The sequence below is a fragment of the Epinephelus moara genome, chromosome 1, assembly GCF_006386435.1.
Source record: "Epinephelus moara isolate mb chromosome 1, YSFRI_EMoa_1.0, whole genome shotgun sequence".
Taxonomy (NCBI): Eukaryota; Metazoa; Chordata; class Actinopteri; order Perciformes; family Serranidae; genus Epinephelus; species Epinephelus moara.
In genome coordinates this window covers 24,369,142-24,388,587 of record NC_065506.1, presented here as the reverse complement: position 1 = coordinate 24,388,587, position 19,446 = coordinate 24,369,142, and the positions used below count along the sequence as shown (strand labels likewise).

Below are 19,446 nucleotides of genomic sequence, written 5' to 3'. Positions count from 1 at the left end.
CCCGTCACGGCACGCTGTTTGATTGCGTTATCAAAACACGCTGCTATTATTCGGCCTTGCTTTTAACTTATTCCACCGAATACCGAATGTGTGTTTTTTTGCAATATTCAGCTGAATATATTCGGTTACCGAATATTCGGTGCATCCCTAGTAAAAAAGACGCATATACAGACAGATTTTTGAGGGGGTAATAGGTATTAATGTCTATTTACTGAAACAGGACCAAGAGTTTACAGGTTTTCATTCTGCGCCAGGTGATTTCATTCTGGCTATCAACCAAAGAAGGGGAAGTAAAGGAAGACTCACCTTGTGTAGTGTTTGATTGTGGTGACAACATGCTTACAAACAGCTGTTCCCCTGCACATGGATGCATATTACTGTTGTAGTGTCCCACTTTCACATAAACAAACAAGGTGAAAAGTGTAAGAAATTGTACTAAAGCTTTTGACTCCCACGATAAATGTAGCAACATACATAAGACTATGGTCTGTATGTCTTTGTAATGGCTTTGGCACAGCTGATAAAGGAACAGCTACTCCCCTCTCTGCTTTTCATGGCCCCACACCTGGCAGGCAGTAATGAAAACTGCAGCCCTCTGTACCTGTTGGAACAACAGGTTTATACAGCTCCTAAATCTAAACCATAGCTTTCTGCGCTTGTTCTCACCATCGTCTGTGCACCTGAAAGGCACATGCTATTTTCTGATCTTAAATGTTTCAGCATTTACAACAGGAGTCAGTTTATCTTTAAAAAAAAAAAACATCTGTACCTTGCTTCATCGTTTTCCTTGTGTAGCCATTTAGCCTCAGCACATTCTGGCTGCTGTGGCCCTAGGGGAGAATGGAAAGTTAGTTGTTGTGCCTCCATGGTGGGAGGCAGGTGGGAGAAAACTCAGTCACTGTATAGTGACTGGCTTTGCATGGAAACAGCAGGTCTCTCAGGGAAAACAAGGCATTTGTTTACAGCATGGGAAGCATGGAGGCAAGTGATGAAACCTGCCTTTGTAAATGTCCAGAGTTGGAGCAGGTGCGTGATGTAGACAAAGAACAGTTTATTCCCACCTCTAAACTGAACAACAGAAGATATTAAATGTGAATAAACAATATCTCAGCCAAATCCACCTTAAATGCAGGTCCCATCGGGATTGTTGTCATTTTAGATACAATAAAAATCTACAAATTCCCTTATGCACACATCTGATGATTGGTTACACTGAATTGTTATCATCATCATCAGTTTCAAAGGATGATTGTTCAGCCTCAAGCATATTGCATGTACTCTTACTACCAACTGATCAAGTGGCTGGTTGACTTAAGAAAATCATCACTTGGGATTTGACATGTTTGTTCCAGCGTTTGTTATGTACTGTAGTCGTGTCAGGTATAGTAGTAGGAGAAGGAGGTTTTTTTGTACCTATCATGCACAGGTTGGTTACAACTCCCTGCAAGTTGTAAGTAAGGTGTTGGGTGTTGTTTGCGTCACCTCATGAAGGCTTCACCAGAGTGCCAGGCAGCTAGTCTTGCAGAGGGTGCTAAGCAGCAGTTCTCAGGAGACATTAGGAATAGAAATCACACTGGGGAGTTTATGGCACTTAGAGATGTGCATGAAAACTCAGTAAACATATGAGAAATGTAGCAGTGCCCTTAAATATTTTTGCCTCTTAAAACTGTTAACCAGCATTCATAGCCTGTGCATTTTCAGCCATTGATCAAATTCCACAAAGTATTAAAGTACTAAAACCTCTATAATTTTCATATCCAGATCTAGAAATAAATGACTGTTTCTATGGTTTTGCTTGCAGCCAATCACTGCAGATGTTCTTAGATTTAATGCGCTGTGTGATCAGCCCACTACCACAGCAGCAGATGTACAACCCCTACAATCTGTTGTGTGGTGAAGTTGAGCGTGGTGTATTTGACGGTGTTGGCAGTTCCACGTACGAGATGCCACCAAAACTTTCCTAAGTATGACTATATTTTGTAACCAGATGTCACATGATGGGCATTGAATGAAGTAGAAAAAAAAGTATCAAGGGGTGTAGTGGAGTGGATAGTGCCAGCGCCCCATGTACAGAGGCATTGCCTCGTTGCAGCGGCCGCGGGTTCGAATTCGGCTCGCGGCCCTTTGCTGCATGTCAGTCCCCACTCTCTCTCTGTCTCCCCATTTCACTCTCTGTCGTGTCAATAAAGGCAAAAAGCCCATAAAAATAATCTTTAAAAAAGAAAAGAAAAAAAAGTATCACATGAAGTACTCTATCGGAATCAATATCGCTTTAAAGGCACTCGTAATGGTACTGGTATTGTAATTTCTTGAACAATACCCAGCCCTTTCATGCATTAGTTCGAAAACAATAAAGATGAAAACTGTCTGCCATGAAAGGTTAACTTAAGATTTACATTGAAGTCTAAAGAATGTGGGAGAGAATTTATAACTTTGACTCATAGACCAGATGCATGAGTCAGCATCTCTCACTTACACTGAGAAATGGTGACAATAATTAGAAACAGGCATGAGACTGTTAGCTCTGATAAACTTATATTGTTTGCAAATATATGCTGTATATGATCTTCATCACTGGTGGGGACTAAAATAATGTATGTATACCTGGGCTGAAAGCCTTAAAATAAACCTGTAGATAAAGCTGTGTGTTCAGTTATAAAAGAAAACACAACACACTGTGCTTAAGAAGCGAATGCCCCCATTGGCCTCCCATGGTCTTGGCAGCAGCTCCATTAAAAAATATATTAATTAGTCTCAAATTAGTTTGCTGTCACTTAAACTTGTTTTAACAGTGGTGCTCCTTGTGTGAGATGTGGGCAGCATTAATACGCATGCAGGATCTCTCGAGATAAAGTATTGACAGGGGTCTCCATTAATTGCATGTGGTTAGTTTAATTTGGAAATATAGATAACATCTATCAGATTCCAAAATATGAATACTGTTTAAAAGAATAGATGTAGTTGTAATTATAGCATATTGCTGTGAATCATAATATTGAAATTAATGTTTAAAAAAAGTGTCAGTGCAATGAAGAGTAGTCAGGCTACACGTTAAAATTTTCTATTTATTTTATTGTAGTTATTGTAGTTTCTTTGCCTTTGTCAGATTTATGGTGTATATCAGTACTATACTAAATTCAACTGGTGTGCTCAGGTGCCCTCGATGAGGATGTGGTGGTGATTGAGGCAACTCCAGCTCCAGCTCCTGCTGTCCCTGCAAGTGAGGAGATCAACGTCACTTCAACTGACAGTGAAGTGGAGATCGTCACAGTTGGGGATGGTTTCAGGTAGGCGCAGCAGCTTTTTCAGCAGGCATTGACATAATGTGCCTAAATAAAAAAAAATGTAAAAAGATTTCCCCCCTCTTTGTTTTGTTAACCAGTAGACTAAATGTCAGCTATGTGGCCTTGATAACCTTAGGATATGGGACTCTCTATACATACTGACAACATAGTATCTGTCTTTTTTTTGTTTGTTTGATCTCAAGGCCAGCAGGATGGTTCGAAAATTAATCCTAGTAAAACTTTTAGCAAGATATACAGTACGTCAGCAGACAAGATAAACATGTTTGAATACATTTATGAGCTCTAAGTGTGGACATGCAAGCCAACCTTAATAACAAGAGAACAAGTCAAGTATTTATAACAACTTTATAGCACGTCTATGGAACAACGTACAAAATGTTTTGTGATTGTGTGGTAAACAAGTTGTACACAAATGAAGAGAGACTTTCCTGCTCAACAATGGACCAAGCACAGGATTTTTCCTACTGTGGGGAGCATCTACACACTAAAAAGGTTTAGGACCTAATATTGAACCCTGGGGTACACCACAGTCAGTTCCCCCAATGTAGTTTTGGGTTTCAGTAGGCCTAAAGGACTGTAAATTAATCTTAAACTAGATAGAAAAGTTTCAGAATTGTTATTGTTTGTCAGAAATTTTCAGTGCATTTTTCTCTTGTGAGTAATAAGGTCCGTTGGAGCCTGGGGCTGACAAACGTCTCAGTATCTTTTGCATGACTGATCATGTGGTTTTGTTCTGCTTTCTGTAGAACATGAAGAACCCCGTTTCCCTGTGCTGCTAAGCTTTACTGGTCATGTGTTGTTTACTCGGGTAGTCTTTTGTCTTTTGCTTTTTGAAAAACAAGTTGTCATGTTTTATTATGTTTGCGTAGTATTAAAATCTGCTTTTTATGGGGTTGTGTATGTGTACTTGGATGTTAGTCAATGGTATGACCACTCCAACAGTTACTATAACTCATCCTATAACAGAGTTTCAGTGTATGGGATTAGTGTTTTCACAAGTCTCTCACACTTGTGATGGGCTCATGAACAAGCAACAAACGGAAGCAGTGAATGAAGCAATATTCTGGCAAACAAATGACTTTGGAAGAAATGGTGCATTTGGGTGTGCAGTGGAGAAGTGGATTGTGATGCAAGAGCGGTCAAAAGTTTGCATGGAGGGGTGTTGGTGGCTAAGTGGATAGAGCAGGCGCCCTGTGTACAAGGCTGTTGCCGCAGCGGCCCATATACGACTCCAGCCTGTGGCCCTTTGCTGCATGTCATTCCCTCCCTCTCTCCCCCCTTCACGCTTAGCTTTCCTATCAATTGAAGGCAAAAATGCCCCCTCAATTTTTTTTAAAAATTCAAATATTGAAGTTAACATTGATTGTGAAATCTGAAGTCATCCACACCAGCAATGATAACTATAAGATAACGATGTGAGCACCCACAATGATAAACAATAATGTTATGTAAAGAGTAACAATGCTCTGCACACTCCAGCTGTGACACCCTGTAAATTCAGATGGATTTCCGTTGTCTGTCAGGGGTTCTATTATTCATCAAATTACTCTGCCTATACTCTGTGAATCTGGGGTTAAACCATACCACACCCACCTGTCACTCAGAAGTGGCCACACCCTTAACTATGTATAACTTTAGGCCCATAACAATAAAGGTGTGGGCTATTTAAACATTCACCCTAGTACAGCTGTCAGGAATGTTTAAATAAGCTTCAGAGACCAGAACTGTTTGTTTGTACCAGCTTGTCAACATTTAACATGGGCGTCTATGGGGATTGACTTGCTTTTTGAGGTAGCCTCACGTGGCCATTTAAGGAACTGCAGTTTTGGCACTTTGCCTGGCTTGGTTTTTCAGCCCCAGAGGGTTCCGCTTGCTCGAAACAAGCATGAGATGGATTATCCTTTAAAGTAAAGGTTGTCAAAAAATGTCAACCATGATTTTTAATAGACACAGCAGTATGAGTTTTACACCAGTAATAACTATGCATGCACAAATAATTCTATGATACAAAAAGGTTGCTCACCGTGATATTTCTGACCACAAGCTCAGTACAGAGCTAATTTCCAACAGTCACTATCTGTGAGAAACTTTAAGGCCCAGACACACCAAACCGACCTCAAAGAACTAGTGGCAACAAAAGCCAACTCCTGAATCCCCTCATGTCACGCATGTCTCAGCCAGAAAGTTACACATGAACACACCGCAAAGACGACAGCCGAAGACCATTTTGGTGTTAGCTAGCAGGTTAGCACATTAAGAACACAACATGATGTTGAAAGGACGTGTGCCAGTGAACAATACCAGAAACCATCACAAAACATTTCTGTTATAGAGCTCAGTGGCTATAGAAAAATAATCATACATATGCAACAAGTTTGTTTTGATCTCACTCCCTCTTGACTTCAGCTGTTTTTTTTTACTTTCCTTACTTCCGTTTCTCTTCTCGTGAGCTCAGCTGAACTGCCAATCAGAGTTATTTCATTAACTGACGGGCGCCGTACCTGACGCCGAATTTAAATGCTGAATCGGCCAAAAGAAGGCAGAAGGAGCCGGCAAAGGGCAATGGTGTGGTGTCGACTAGGGCGACAGACACTCACTGACAGCCCAACACTGACCAACAGCCGACCGTCAGCTTGGTGTGTCGGGGCCTCTAAAGAGATACCAGAAGAGACTGCACAGCCAACTTTATATCTTGGCAACCACAACATCGTATATTCTGCTTACACCTAACGCCAGGGCCACACCGCCCGCGGAAGCGCCGCGAATAGCCTCGAAGCGCCGAGAAGTGAAGGCAGTTTCCTTTCGGCGCCCATGTTAACCGACTGTGTCATCTACACTGGCCGCGCCGTGCCGGGAAGCTCCGCGGCAGGCTCTCGATTTGCAGCGATCAGTTCGGCGTCTGGTCTATTTTCTGCGCGAGCCGCGAGCGAATGTGTCAAGCCAGGCAGTGAAAAATAACAGCTGGGAGCTGAATCGCTTGTCGACGGCGTGGAGAAATGCGCGTCTGATGTGAACGGAGGTTCTCCGGCGCGCGCGAGAATTTCGCTGCGCTGCGCTTCGCAGGCAGTGTGGCCCTGGCGTAACTGGTATGATCCGTCTTTAAAGGTCTTTAAAAAGGATTTAAGAAATAAGCAGCGGATTAATAAGTGGACAATCTGAGAATTGGAACATAGTACTCTATTTCTGAGAACTGCTAAATATTTACAGTGTTAGATTATTACATTAGATAGATAGCTCCCACTGTTGTTCTCTGCAGTCCTCTCCATTATCCTCACTCCACTGAAAATCTTATTTCCCCATTCTCATGATATAACTTGCCGTCTCAATACTCCCCTTGTTCCTCATGTATGTAATAATGCATCTCAATTCATAAACCCTTTGTGTTAACCTCCATCTGTATCCCTTTTTAATCTTTTCCAACACAGTATCTTTTCTTCTTCCCTACTTTATATGAATGCATCAGTAACATCTGACAGTTCTTCCCAGAAGTGATTGCACCAAGCTTGGAATGCTATGGCTTGTCTAATCTTCCTGTTTTCCTGACTGTCAAAGATGTCCTGGCTCGCTAGAGAATGCAGGGATGAGCCTCCCTGAAGGGGGGATGGGCAGCAGGGGAGCAGGAGGGCGGGGAACCAAAGGCCAACAGAATGAGCAATGAAAGCTTTGTTTACACCGCCAGCAGTCCGGTTTTTGAATGTGTGTTTGTGTGCACCCCATGTCAATATAGGCACAGGACACACCCAGAATGTGTCACAGCCCTGTTTTTTATAGTGCAACACTGTGTTGAGGAAAACTCAATTAAATATTCATAGGTTGTTGTTTTTTTGGTTGCTTGGTTGATAATTTCCTCTAATCCCATGTATTAATTTTTTCTATGTCAAAATACCAAGTCCAAAATAATACTCACGTAAAACAGTTAAAAAGCATTACAAACTAGATCCTTCAAAATAATCAATAGAGTTATAACAACACAGTTTCAACAGAAAACTAACATTATAACCTTTTATGGTGGTTTGATTTAGTGCAGGACTGTTGTGTTAGACTGCATTAGTATTAACTAAATGTTCCTAATAAATTGGCAATGAAGTGTATGTTGTCCTATAAAATTAAGCTGCACAATGCACACATAGCCTCAAGTTGGCCGTGACTGATAAAGAAAATTCTTTCCTTCAGTGTTTTGTATAGTGTCTAGTAGTATGTTTTTTTATATGTGTGAACAAAAGAGTGTGTGTCTTATTTAGGACAGGATTTGGACAGTCTCCTCTCCTTATCTCCAGCTTGTACAAACTAAATGTGGAAGTTCAAACACAGTTTTCAACCAACAGCAGCAAGTTAGGGATGTGGTGCCAAATATTAGTGAAATTGGGGCAAAGCAAAATAATGTTTAACCCAACCTTGCTCTTTTCACATTGCTCAGTGACACGCTGTCAGTTTGGATATGTTTAATTTAAACTGCTGGCTGTTATTTTTTTGTTCGTGTCGCTCAACTGTCGTTCACTTGCAGTGCATCAGAACATTCCAGTGTTTTAACAGGGCAGTGTGGGGCGTGTTTGGCGGCGGTTTCACCTAGAGCGCACTGAGTTACAACAAACAAGGATTATGTAGCTGATATGCAGAATCAGTGCAGGGGCTGATAAAGGCTTTTTAAAATCCATATCAGCTCAGGACGTGCATAGTGGTAGGGTCACAAAACTTTTTAAATGTCATTGCCAGTGTAGATCCTAACTACATATAAAATAATAATGCTGTGCCTGTAGTTGAGATGGCTACAAACAAACAGGTATGAAAGTCACTTGCAACTACAACTGATCCACCAACATCACATCCATCTAAAATACTAACTTATTCCACTCAAGTCGAAGAGGACAGATGTTCAGTATGCTGCTGTAAAGACAGGGTGAGTTTAAAGATACATTTGTGAGACAGTTTTAAAATTGTTTATGAAAGAAAGCTGATGGTATGATGTAGATATTTTGTATGTATATTTCTTCTCGTGTATACATTGAGAAGAATGGTCCTCAAAATGTACAGGGCCCTGTATTTCTGATGAAATATTTTTATGCTTTTGCGCCGGCGGTAGTTGTGGCTGGAGGCATTGTGTTTTCTTTTTTCTTTTTTTTAAAGATATGTTTTTGGGCATTTTTGCCTTTAATGTATAGGACAGCCAAGTGTGAAGGGGGGAGAGAGAGAGGGGGATGACATGCAGCAAAGGGCCACAGGCTGGACTCAAACCCGGGCCGCTGCGGCAACAGCCTTGTATATGGGGCGCCTACTCTACCACTAAGCTACCGACGCCCCTGAGCCATTGTGTTTTCACGGTGTCCGTCCGTCAGTACATATTTCTGTCTGTCTGTTCGTCTGTCCATCCCATTCTCATGACCGCGATATCTCAAGAACAACTTTAGGGAATTTCTGCAAATTTGGCACAGATGTTCACTTGGACACAAAGATGAATTGATTAAATTTTGGTCTTCATAGATCAGAGGTCAAGGTCAATTTGATTTAGTCTGTCTCCATCACATTTTTTCAAATTGGCACAAATGTTCACTTGGACTCAGCATTGAACTGATCTCAATGAGGTGATTGAAGGTCTCAAAGGGTTACCGTGACCTCACAAAACATGTTTTTGGCCATAACTCAATAATTCATTCACTAAGTAAATTTCACACAAATGTCTAATAGGATAAAATGATGATGTGATGACAATTTATATTCCAAAGGTCAACTTTAACGTCATGATGTTCTGCAAAAACACTTTTCTGGCCATTACTCTCAGAAACATCAGGGGAGACATTTGGTCAGATACTGAACTGGTGACACTAATCTAAAAACTGTGCTGATCTGTGCTGCTGGGGGGAAAGGTGTGTGTGTGTGTGTGTGTGTGTGTGTGTGTGTGTGTGAGTGTGAGTGAAGCATCCATGTTTTCACAGACATGGATGTGAACTGTAAGTGCAACTTGATTGGTTCGCGGAGGCATACAACCATGAGGCGGTAATTCTAGTCTTTATATTAGACAAAGGAATACGCATTTGTATACAGCGAGTTCTCTACTCAGTGCAGTGAGTTAGAAAGTGAAGTCATTGTAACCTGAATTGTGATGATACTTTCATCGTTGCAAAGCTTGATTCCTGAAATTGTTTACCACTCTTACACAATGTTATTCCTGCCTTACCAGTTTACTCTATATCACTCATCTCTGATCCCCGGGGCATGTGGCTCACATCACCTAGGCTTGGCAAAACCTCAGTTTTGCTAAGCCACCCATTCCCATAGTGTTCATGTTTACAATGTACTGTTTTCCTCTTGGCTACCCCCCTCTACGCCCCCTACCCTCAGGAGATCATGGTGGTAAACAGATATTTACAAAATAATCCCAGGTCTACTTAATTAGGAGCCCCTCCCTCGTGGTTAGTCCTGCTCCCTGGGAACAACCCAGAGCTGAGGAGCCTGGCCAATTATACACCAACACAACAACCATGTGCCCCTCTCTGCATACCACCCTCGCTGCTGTGTGTTTTGTGGGTTGTCACAAATGTGTGTATGTGTCTGCATGTGAATGGGCACAAGTTTGATTTAGCAATTTGTGAAATATGAAAGTTAATAAGCTTCCTCCTCTACTCTACTTGCATTGTGCTGCATGTCTCACAGGAAATTGAATTGGAAGCAGACAGTATGAGCTGATGGGAATCCCCCTTATCACAAACAGCAGTGAAAAGGCATTTCCTGCGTTAAAACACATCTGAGGAATGTGATCAAAGCCAACGTCTTTCAGCATAAAGAGGAAAATATCAATAAGTTAACCAGTTCATAGCATTACATAATATTGTTTATGATGTTTTACCCAGTATAATCTTAAAGTCTTTGGACTCATGTATTCACATTTGATCATTTAACTCTAAAGATACTAAATATTTTTTGTTCCATCATTCCAGTTATTTGCGTCATTAAAATACCTTTGAAACACAAAATCATAAAAAAAAACAACATATATTTCTTTGCTAATAACTTCTTACAGGCAGGACAAAAAAATTAATTCAATTGGTTATTTTATTGCAAAATATATCAAGTACATAATTCCCACCCGTCTATTCCTTGTACCCACTTTTTCCTGTTGACAGTGATATGGAGCCTGTATCTATTGGGGGAAGGTCAGGGCAACACAAAGGCTACGACAAAGAGACACATTATGTTACATATGAGCCAGTTTAAGGTTTCCAGTTCACATAACCTATCTGTAGACAGCAAAAGAGAGACCACACCGGGATGCATGCTATGCTAAGCTAGCACATTGCAAGATGATCAGTAACGCCAGAACACCAGACCAGAAACATAACATCCTCCAATAGTCTACAGATCTGGTGTATTGAGCCACTTTGGTTTCACTGTGAAATATGATGGCAATGGCAAGGAAGTGGTGGATAAAGAACAACTGTGCACACCAAGCCAAATAATGACCACATCCTTCAAACCAGGGGACGAGAGCCACTGTGCGGTGGCAGCCTCTGGGTCAACAGCTAATGTTAGCACAAAGCACACAGCAATGAGCAGCAACTGCCGGTGGTTCGGGTAGCCGATTTGGTCAGAAAGACTACGTTAGTGATGGCTGTTTAGCTTGTGTGTATAAGTGATTCTGGGATTTAACACAGATGTTTATGTCATGTATGTATTAGACTGAAAACGCTAGGAGAGCTTGTGGGACGTAGCAAATTCACCACTGACATTCAGTGGGCGAAAGAAACAACATTGATACTGTGCACCCTAATGTCAGTAGTAAAGGGGCGCTCAGGTATAGCTCCATCACTGTTCAAAGTAAATAGAGATCATACTTTATGTTAGTTTAAATTAATAAATGAATTAAAATAACATAAAAGAAAAAAAATTTAAAAACCATGGCTATTTCTCAGGCATTTTTACTTTTTTGCTGTATCGAAAACATACTGAGCCATGACACCCCTGTATCCTATCAAACCAAACTGTGAATTTTGTGAACTGTAACACCCCTATACTGAGGCCACTGGTCGCTTTTTTATCAGGCCTGTGTTTGGCCAACATCATCTTCTTTCTTTTTGTGTGGCTTTAGTGTTACAGTTATATTGCTGCCTGTGGGTTTGGCATACTATTTACAGCACTTCAAATTTGTTTTTGCATTTTCATTTGGACAAAGATTTTTTTTATAATATTCTGTGGACAGGGATTTTATTTTAGATCAAAGGAGGGGAAAACCCTGTTTACAAAAATAGCCTTGTCTGTGTCAACTAGGCCTTATGGTTTTATTATTTAATCAATAAGAGTCACAGAGCTAGTCCATGGTTCAGGTTGACACACCTAAAGCTCCTTAGTTACGATGCAGTTGTGGTTTACAGTGCAGAGCTTTTGGCACTCAGTACACAGCCTTGTCCCTCTGCTCCTGTGCATTTTTTTAAACGCTCTAAGGGAACAGCAGTGAAATCCCCCAGCCACAAAGCTCCATGGTATCAGGCTTTACGGCACTCCCATATAGTCTCTAGTCTCTTGTCCCTCGAGCTTATCCCTCCTCCCTCTGATCACCTGGCTTTACGGCACTGTGGGGGGAAATGCGGCTATTCCCTTGCCTCTCACTCCAGTCTCAGAGAGCAAGGGGTAGAGCGACAGGAGCCTTTGAGAGAGAAAATTAAAAGGAAGGAAAGAGGAACGGCCAATGACAGGGCAGAGAGGTGCAGAGCATTCGAGCGAGATATAGGAAAAAGGAAGGTGGGTGGAAAGAATGGGAAGATTTAGATGGTTGTTGTAGATGCAGAGCTCCATGATGGCATCGTCCATACAGCATAGGCGCATAGTCCTGCCAGAGTGATTTGATACTCAACAGAAAAATTATTTTGGACCACAGACCACAAACAGTTTTGTTACATGATGCATTGTGATCCACAAAGCACCCACTTCAGTTTCAGGTGTATGTGTTGTGTTCATCTAAACCTATCGTAAGTCTTCACTGGCACTCTTTTTTGAGCTAAAATTATATATATGTCCTTACATCATATGGCAGCTGGATTCTCATGGTATCACATGTAAATCTATCTTGTCGGAGCTTCCAGCAGCTCAGTAGGGAGGGCAGGCATACCATGTACAAAGACAGCATCCTGTCTCATCCTGCATCAAAACTGTCTTGTCATTAAAGGCAAAAAGCCCCCAAAAATAATTTAAAAAAATCTATTTTGTCAGGCTTCAAGTAATGTGTTTGTGTCAGTCAACATCCTGTGAGGAGCTACTGGCAGCTACAGGCGTGGTTTAGGTGTGTGCGACAACAATGGATGTAAAAACGAACTGGATACAACATTGGAGGCGGAGCCCCATTACCTGTTCATTACTATAAAAGTTGCTCAGTGGAGTATGAAGCCAAAAAAGTTTGACTTCCAGGTTATTAAATTAATTGGATCTTCCGCGTTGTTGGTACCATAGAGCAAGCACGCTAGAGACTTCTGCTAGCTGAGCAGCTAACTTCCAGTTTAGCTCTCTGCCAACTTGAATGGGGATAGACTTGCAAAATGAAATGAACAAATCCGGATAGTGAAATGAGTCATTTTGCAGGGGCTGTTACGCTCAAAAAATGTATCCACTGGTTTTAAGATGTCTCTTTCCCAATGTTAGTCTGTGGGGAAAAAGACAGATAGTTCATCCAGTCACCTGCCAAGTATTTTTTGAAAGTGCCTGCCCTTTTTCAAATGGTTTTCAATGACAGCCTCTCAGATGGTTCTTTGTAACAAACCATCCATCAAGTTAGTAAAATACAAGAGTTTCTTGTTATGGATTCCTTGGTTTGTGCCTGTTGTCTTGCTACAAATACAATTGTGTACACTGAACAAGGGCTTTATAAGTAATCATGTAAGGATCGATCACCATGTTAGCTCCCAAAATGAAATAAACTGCATCAGGTGTAATATTGACACTTTGCACTCAGAGTGCTCTGCTGCACTAAATCAAGCACTATAACATTTCATTACTGTGGTAATTGAGTCCTGTCAAACACAGATGTACCAAAGATGTAACACATATAACACACACCCAAACAGGCCAGAGACATTGTTCATGTCCGTACATACACCGGTGCTTTTCCTGCTGTAACATGTCAAGATGTCTGCCATGAAGAAAGGTCAGTTCTCAGTTGGTTAAAAGACTGCAGTAAGAACTACTGTACTCATCAGATAGTAAGACCAGATCTAATAGCTTCTGTCAGATTTGTCCACTGTCATGTCCTCGCTTACCTTTGCCCCAGCAGGCTTTTGTCAAAACAGCCTCTGGCCTGGAAATGAGCCTGAGAGTCTGGCTCTGGCAAAGCAAATGCTTCACTGGGAGCTGTGAGAATACTCTTGGTCAGATAAGTGATCCTCTACTGCTGTTGGCTGTAATAGGTTTTTTTTATGTTTGTGTGTCTACAGGTCACGCTCAGTGGGGGGTATTGGCAGGATTTGGGGTAATAGTTGCGCCCAGAATCGTCTCCAGGAGTCACGTGGACGTCACAGACTCTCCACCGTCATCCAACCACTGCGTCAGAATGCTGGGGAGGTGGTGGACCTCACTGTTGATGAAGATGGTAAGAACAAGGGAAATGTCTTTTGTCCAAGTACATTTTAACTTTGTCCATTTAAAACCTGGGTCATCAAAAAGGGGTCTGCGAACCCTAGGGGTCCTCAGAGTTACTGCAGGGGGCTGCCAAATTACTGCTTGATAATGTTTTTTTTTTTTTTAAATCAAATTGTGTCTGAAAATACATATTGAAATGAATCGAGCTAATTCACCTAGCCATGCTACAGCTGATGCTGACTTAGCAGCTACAGGGAAGCGTAAATGAGAGAAGACCCAAAAATATTCAGAGAATTGTCTGAAGCCGGACTTGCCCGAACGGTCCGCTGGAAACCCGAAGACGCAGCCCTGCCACAGCAGCCGCCCGTGGGCAAACAAATCAGTCTCCAGCGTCCCGCTGTCCAGCAACCTCGCATCTGTAGGGGAGGGGGGGGGCAGACACGACTCGCGGCAGTATTTTGAATTTGAGTGCAGTAACTGTTTTGGCCACATTCTTACATACAGCGCCTTTAAAGGATCACTACGCATAGATTCACGAGACGTCTCCCCTTTCAAGTTATCTACCGTGTGTCGGCAGTGATGCCTTGATATATTGCTACATCTTTTGCTTCATACATGTGAAAGCCATAGACATTATTCTTTTATAATTTAAAGTGATCTGTGATATTAGCTTTGAATTTTTATAGTCAAATTCATGACATTAGTGACAAGGTGGAGAAATAATATGTTGTAATATAATAGGTTGACATGGAGCTATGTGTTTGGCCGTATCACCCTGGGTGTGTAGTAGATACATTTTTAAGATGCTGCAGAGCTTCGCATTAATCTTTATTTAGATATGAGATAGGCACTTTACAGATGACTCAAGGAGTAACTAGAGCACTCAGAGAGCACAGACCTCCGCCAAGCAGCTCAGATTTCCCGCCATTTTATTATTTTATCCACTTCGCTTCAACCGATCACCACCAAAATTTTATCATCTGTTCCTTGTCCCATTATCAACCTTTCCTGAAAATTTCAAAATCCTTTCAGAACTTTTCGAGTTATTTTGCAGACAAACGGACGACGAAAACATAACCTCCTTGGCGGAGGTTATTAATATGCTCCTAATCCTAACTGTTTACTACAAGAATAAAATGTATTCAGTGACTAAACATTTGTCTGAGACAGAGTGATCATAGAATACAGTTTCACAAATGTGCCAATGATATTTAAGATCCAAATATTTTAGATCCTAAACTGCTAGGGTTGTTATTATGCCTTTCATATTAACCCAAATGTGCATCAATTAACCACTCAGCAGTTAGAATCGATTTTGTTGTCCTACATTAACCATCAACATTAACCCTCTTTTACTATATTTTCTGTAAAAGGGCGCTGCTCTGTAACCATAGGCATTTGTGTGACTCTCTTTATGAGCTCACACCCATGACGGATAGTAAAATTATGGAGAGCCGAAGTATTAGAGTATTTGTATTTCTTAGGGAAAAGAAGGGAAATTAATTTCTGAATCTGAAAAGCAGATGTAGTGCACACAGTGGAATGCTAATAAGGTCTGCTCTTCTCCTCGGCTTCTAAGCCTCTGCAGACAAGTACACACATGCTGCAGTCCACACTAGGGTTATTTTTTCCAGACATAGTGTCAAGTTGGATTTTAGGTTGTCTACATGTTGTCATATTAAACTCATAACTATTCTTGTCAATTTATTTGAAAACTGATGTTGCATAAGAGAAATTTTATTAATAGCGGGTTGATTTGGTGAACAAAACTCACACAAGGTGGGCTTCCATCCACCTCAATTTGCATATCAAAAACGCAAGCATATTGAAGCACTGCAGAAAAGTTTAAACGCTACAGACAGAAAAAGTTGTTTTGGTGTATCAATAAAATTGAATGCAACTAATTGCAATGGAAACACAGTGGCACCAGACTGGAGAATCAGCGCCACCCATCACTTATCTCAATCTACCAACACCAAGTATTCGCTTCTCAGTAGCGGATTGAAAAGCACGTTGCATTTTCTTTTACTGATTTCTGAAAATTCAGTTCAAATTTGCACTTTATTTGGATGGAAATCCAACTAGACCCCAGATAAAGCCCCCTCCCCTTGTAGTGAGATTAGATTTTATTATGAAGTATTTACAAGTAAATTTTATTTAGGATCAGTCATTCTTTTTTCTGTCAGTAACTCAAGAACTATTGTTTTGTCAAGGAACCGTGTGCTCTTTTCTCTCTCCTCTTTGAATGCATAGACTGGTGAAGCAACACCTTTAGTTCTCTCTCTGAGCACAAGTGTCACTTATCCTCCTTTTCTTAATTATCCCCTGCCTTTTTTTTCCTCCACAGATCTCTCAGTTGTGCCAACAACCTCTGGCAGCATTCACCCTCAAACAGTCAGGTCGTCGTCTTCATCATCTTCCCATCATGCCTCTACCTCAGAGCTCAATGATGCCCCAGGCCCTTCCACTAGCTGCCCAGGCTCAATACCTGAAAGTATGCACACACAGAGGCCAAGTGGCTCTACGCGCACAGCCACAGAGGGTAAGACAGGACATGGTATGTTGAAACCAGCTGCTGTGAACCATTTCATTTTGACACTTTTGCTCTGGGGCCCCTTAGGTCCAAAATAACTCCATTTCAGCTGCTGGTATTACTTATAATGCTTATGAATTAAAGTGTGAAATAGTATATATTGTGTTCTTTTTTGCCCTTGAAAACACTAACCAGCTGTCTGATCCTATACTTTTCTAACCATATCCCTTATTCCCATCAGATGACAGCAGACCAGGCTTGTCAGGTACAGCAGGAGAAAACGCAGGCGCAGCCATGCCCAGACTCCCATCCTGCTGTCAGCAGCACTCCCCGTGTGGAGGGCCCTCCCCTGGTCACCTGTCCCTGAGCCACTCTCATTCAAGCTGCTTGCAGGCGTCGTCCTCTCAGCAGACCAGTGGCTCCCAGCACAGCCACGGTCATAGCCACAGCAATGCTCACCACTTCGTCCACCATGTCCATCACCCAGCACCACAGCCACCGGGCACCCTGCCCTTTCAAGAGCCGAGCTGCCCTGTGGAGCGACCCAGTGCTCTGCCCGCATCCTGTGCTGGAGTCAGCAGCAGCAGCAACAGTAGTAGTAGCAACAATACAGCCCACTACCATGACCAGGTATGGTAATGATGCATTCATTAACAGTACACTATCAGCAGCACATAACACAAATTAATGTATGACCTGAAGTGCTTAAATATATTTGTTATATGTGTGAGGAGATAGGATGAAGTTTTAAGTGTTAAAGCGTTTAAAATAGTCTTGCTGTGATGTCATACTATGCTAACTTCCTCCATTACTATGTTAAAGCTTCACTATGCATCATCCCACCGTCCTCCCTGTCAGTTAGTAAAGGTTATAGTCCAGCACTTGTCACTAATCAACATGCACGCTCTATCTCGAAAACAGCATTTAGCTTGAGACTAAAGCAGGCAGAACACACTAAGTTTCCCTCTATACGTTTTTTTCTACTCAAAAAGGAAAATGCAGCAGTGAAAATATACAATTTTAGAATACATGGTATATGACCTGAATTTCGTATGACTCATTTAGCATTCCACAGGAGAAATTTGGCCCTCCTCTTTCTATAAATCTTCGCCTTCCTTCCACAGCAAACTCTGCCAGTGGACCTGAGCAACAGCAGTGTTCGGAGCGGTGGAAACAACGGGGCTAGTTTCCATGGCAGCACCTCGGCCTTTGACCCGTGCTGCCCAGGCTCCACCTCACGGCCGCCTGCTTACGTTTCCCAGGCCACCCCTGGGCCCAGCCAGCCAGCTGTGGTGGATTCATTCAGCTCCTCCATGGTGGCTCAGCCCCAGCCACAAACACAACCCCAGCCCTGCAGACATTACATGCACCCCTCCTGTGAGTACAGCGCCTTCGTGCAGTGCAGGAAATCAGACGTTCACCACTGTTTTTTCAAATGTGAATTTTAAAATCCCATTTAGTCATCTCTTGTTGTAGTCAAAAATAATGTCAGCATGTTTTTTTTTAAATGTGTCAGTGTTACTAAGCAGTGTCTGGTTCAGTGTAACCATCTGCTCTGCCTGTGATAGAGTGCTGACATAACTGCTTTACAAAACATTTGATTGGCTGTATTGAAATAACGTCTCCATCTATGTAGACACGAAGAACCAAATTCTGTAGAATTTATGCATAACTAGAAGAGTGCCATCCTGAAGTAAGAAAATATAAATTTCTCCATTTTGGTTTCTGATTTTTTTCCTCAAAGGAGAACAGAGGAAAGTGATTTACAGAGCAGACATGTGAGACAAAAAAAAATTCAATTTATTTTCAGTTGCACTTTCAAGTTTCAGCTACTGCATTTGGAAAATTCGCTCATTTGCAGTGCCATATCACTTGTGAAAACTGGCAGCCAGCCACACTTCTCAAACCTAATGCTAATAGTAATTAACAGAGCCTGGTGGTTAATGTGCCAAGTGCTGTGGGAACTGTACCAGAAGTAGTTAATTGCTCATTTTACTCGGAATAGCTCAGTATGTAGAGTGAAGCGCTGTGACAAGGCTGTCTGGTGGGGATGTAGTAAGAGAGTTAGTTGCTGCTGGTGCCCACGCTCACCTCTCTCTTGCCTGCCTTTCCTCCTCATTGTACTGCTGCTTGGACAAGTGGCAAGGAAGTCTACACCAAGAAGAGCGGAAAACAAAAGAATAAATTAATATTCATCAAGTGGATGACTCACAGTGGTGAACTGATCTTTTTGTCTTTGCCAGAGAACAGAGAAGGTTTCAACAATAACAACAAAGCTACAGAGCCATCATCTTTAAAGGGATGGTTTGGATTTTTTGAAGTGGGTTATGTGAGGTACTTGACCTACAGTAGATGTCAATCGGTGCACTCCTGGTTTGGAGAAGCAGACAACAGTGCCAACACACAAGTTCAGCAATGCACTGCTGTGGACAGGAGCAGCAAAATGTATTTTAGCTGCCTAAAAAATCAGTATCAGTTTAAGTGGACCCTGTATTGAGAATATGTGCACTGCTTTACCTTGACATGAGATAGCCTCTTTCCTTTGGCACAACATTTTCTCATCTGTAGAACTTCTGTATTCCTACACGTAAGCACCACCATGCAGCGCACCGCATTACACTGCAGGGCTCAGTGGTTTTGGTCAGACTTTCAATGGCTGTCTGGTTTTTGTGATTTCCTCAAAGGATAAGTCTGGTGAAATTTTTCATTAATAACAAATTCCATAAAATGACCAACATCAAAAACAAATAGATTCAGTGGGCGTTGAGCATTATTTATTTATTTAACTATTTTGAACAACAATGTATATTAAGTACTAAACTTGAGAAAGTATGAGAAAGTATCATGAATTGACAACTGTTAGTGTATTGACAGGCAACATATGCGACATGTTCCAATCCTTGTCTTTTAGAGACTAATCTAGCTTTTCTGTGCAATACAATAAAATATTTTTAAACAAATATAAGTTAGTAAAAGCTAAATGTACACAACACACTTAAGTAGAACAATAAAATTATACTAATGTAACTAATGTTATTCTTTTTTTATAGT

At 41.5% G+C, this 19,446-nt stretch overlaps 1 protein-coding gene across 3 annotated transcripts in view; it reads left to right on the top strand.

The window, feature by feature from the left end:
• rnf111 (ring finger protein 111) overlaps positions 1–19,446 on the top strand; it is a 36,171-nt gene that overhangs the window by 7,758 nt on the left and 8,967 nt on the right. For all 3 annotated transcript variants that reach the window (XM_050054793.1, XM_050054810.1, XM_050054801.1), the window contains 5 exons: positions 3,155–3,287; positions 13,718–13,872; positions 16,210–16,404; positions 16,637–17,025; positions 17,520–17,772. In XM_050054793.1, the coding sequence (XP_049910750.1) occupies positions 3,155–3,287; positions 13,718–13,872; positions 16,210–16,404; positions 16,637–17,025; positions 17,520–17,772 (1,125 nt within the window). The remainder of the gene's footprint in view (positions 1–3,154; positions 3,288–13,717; positions 13,873–16,209; positions 16,405–16,636; positions 17,026–17,519; positions 17,773–19,446) is intronic.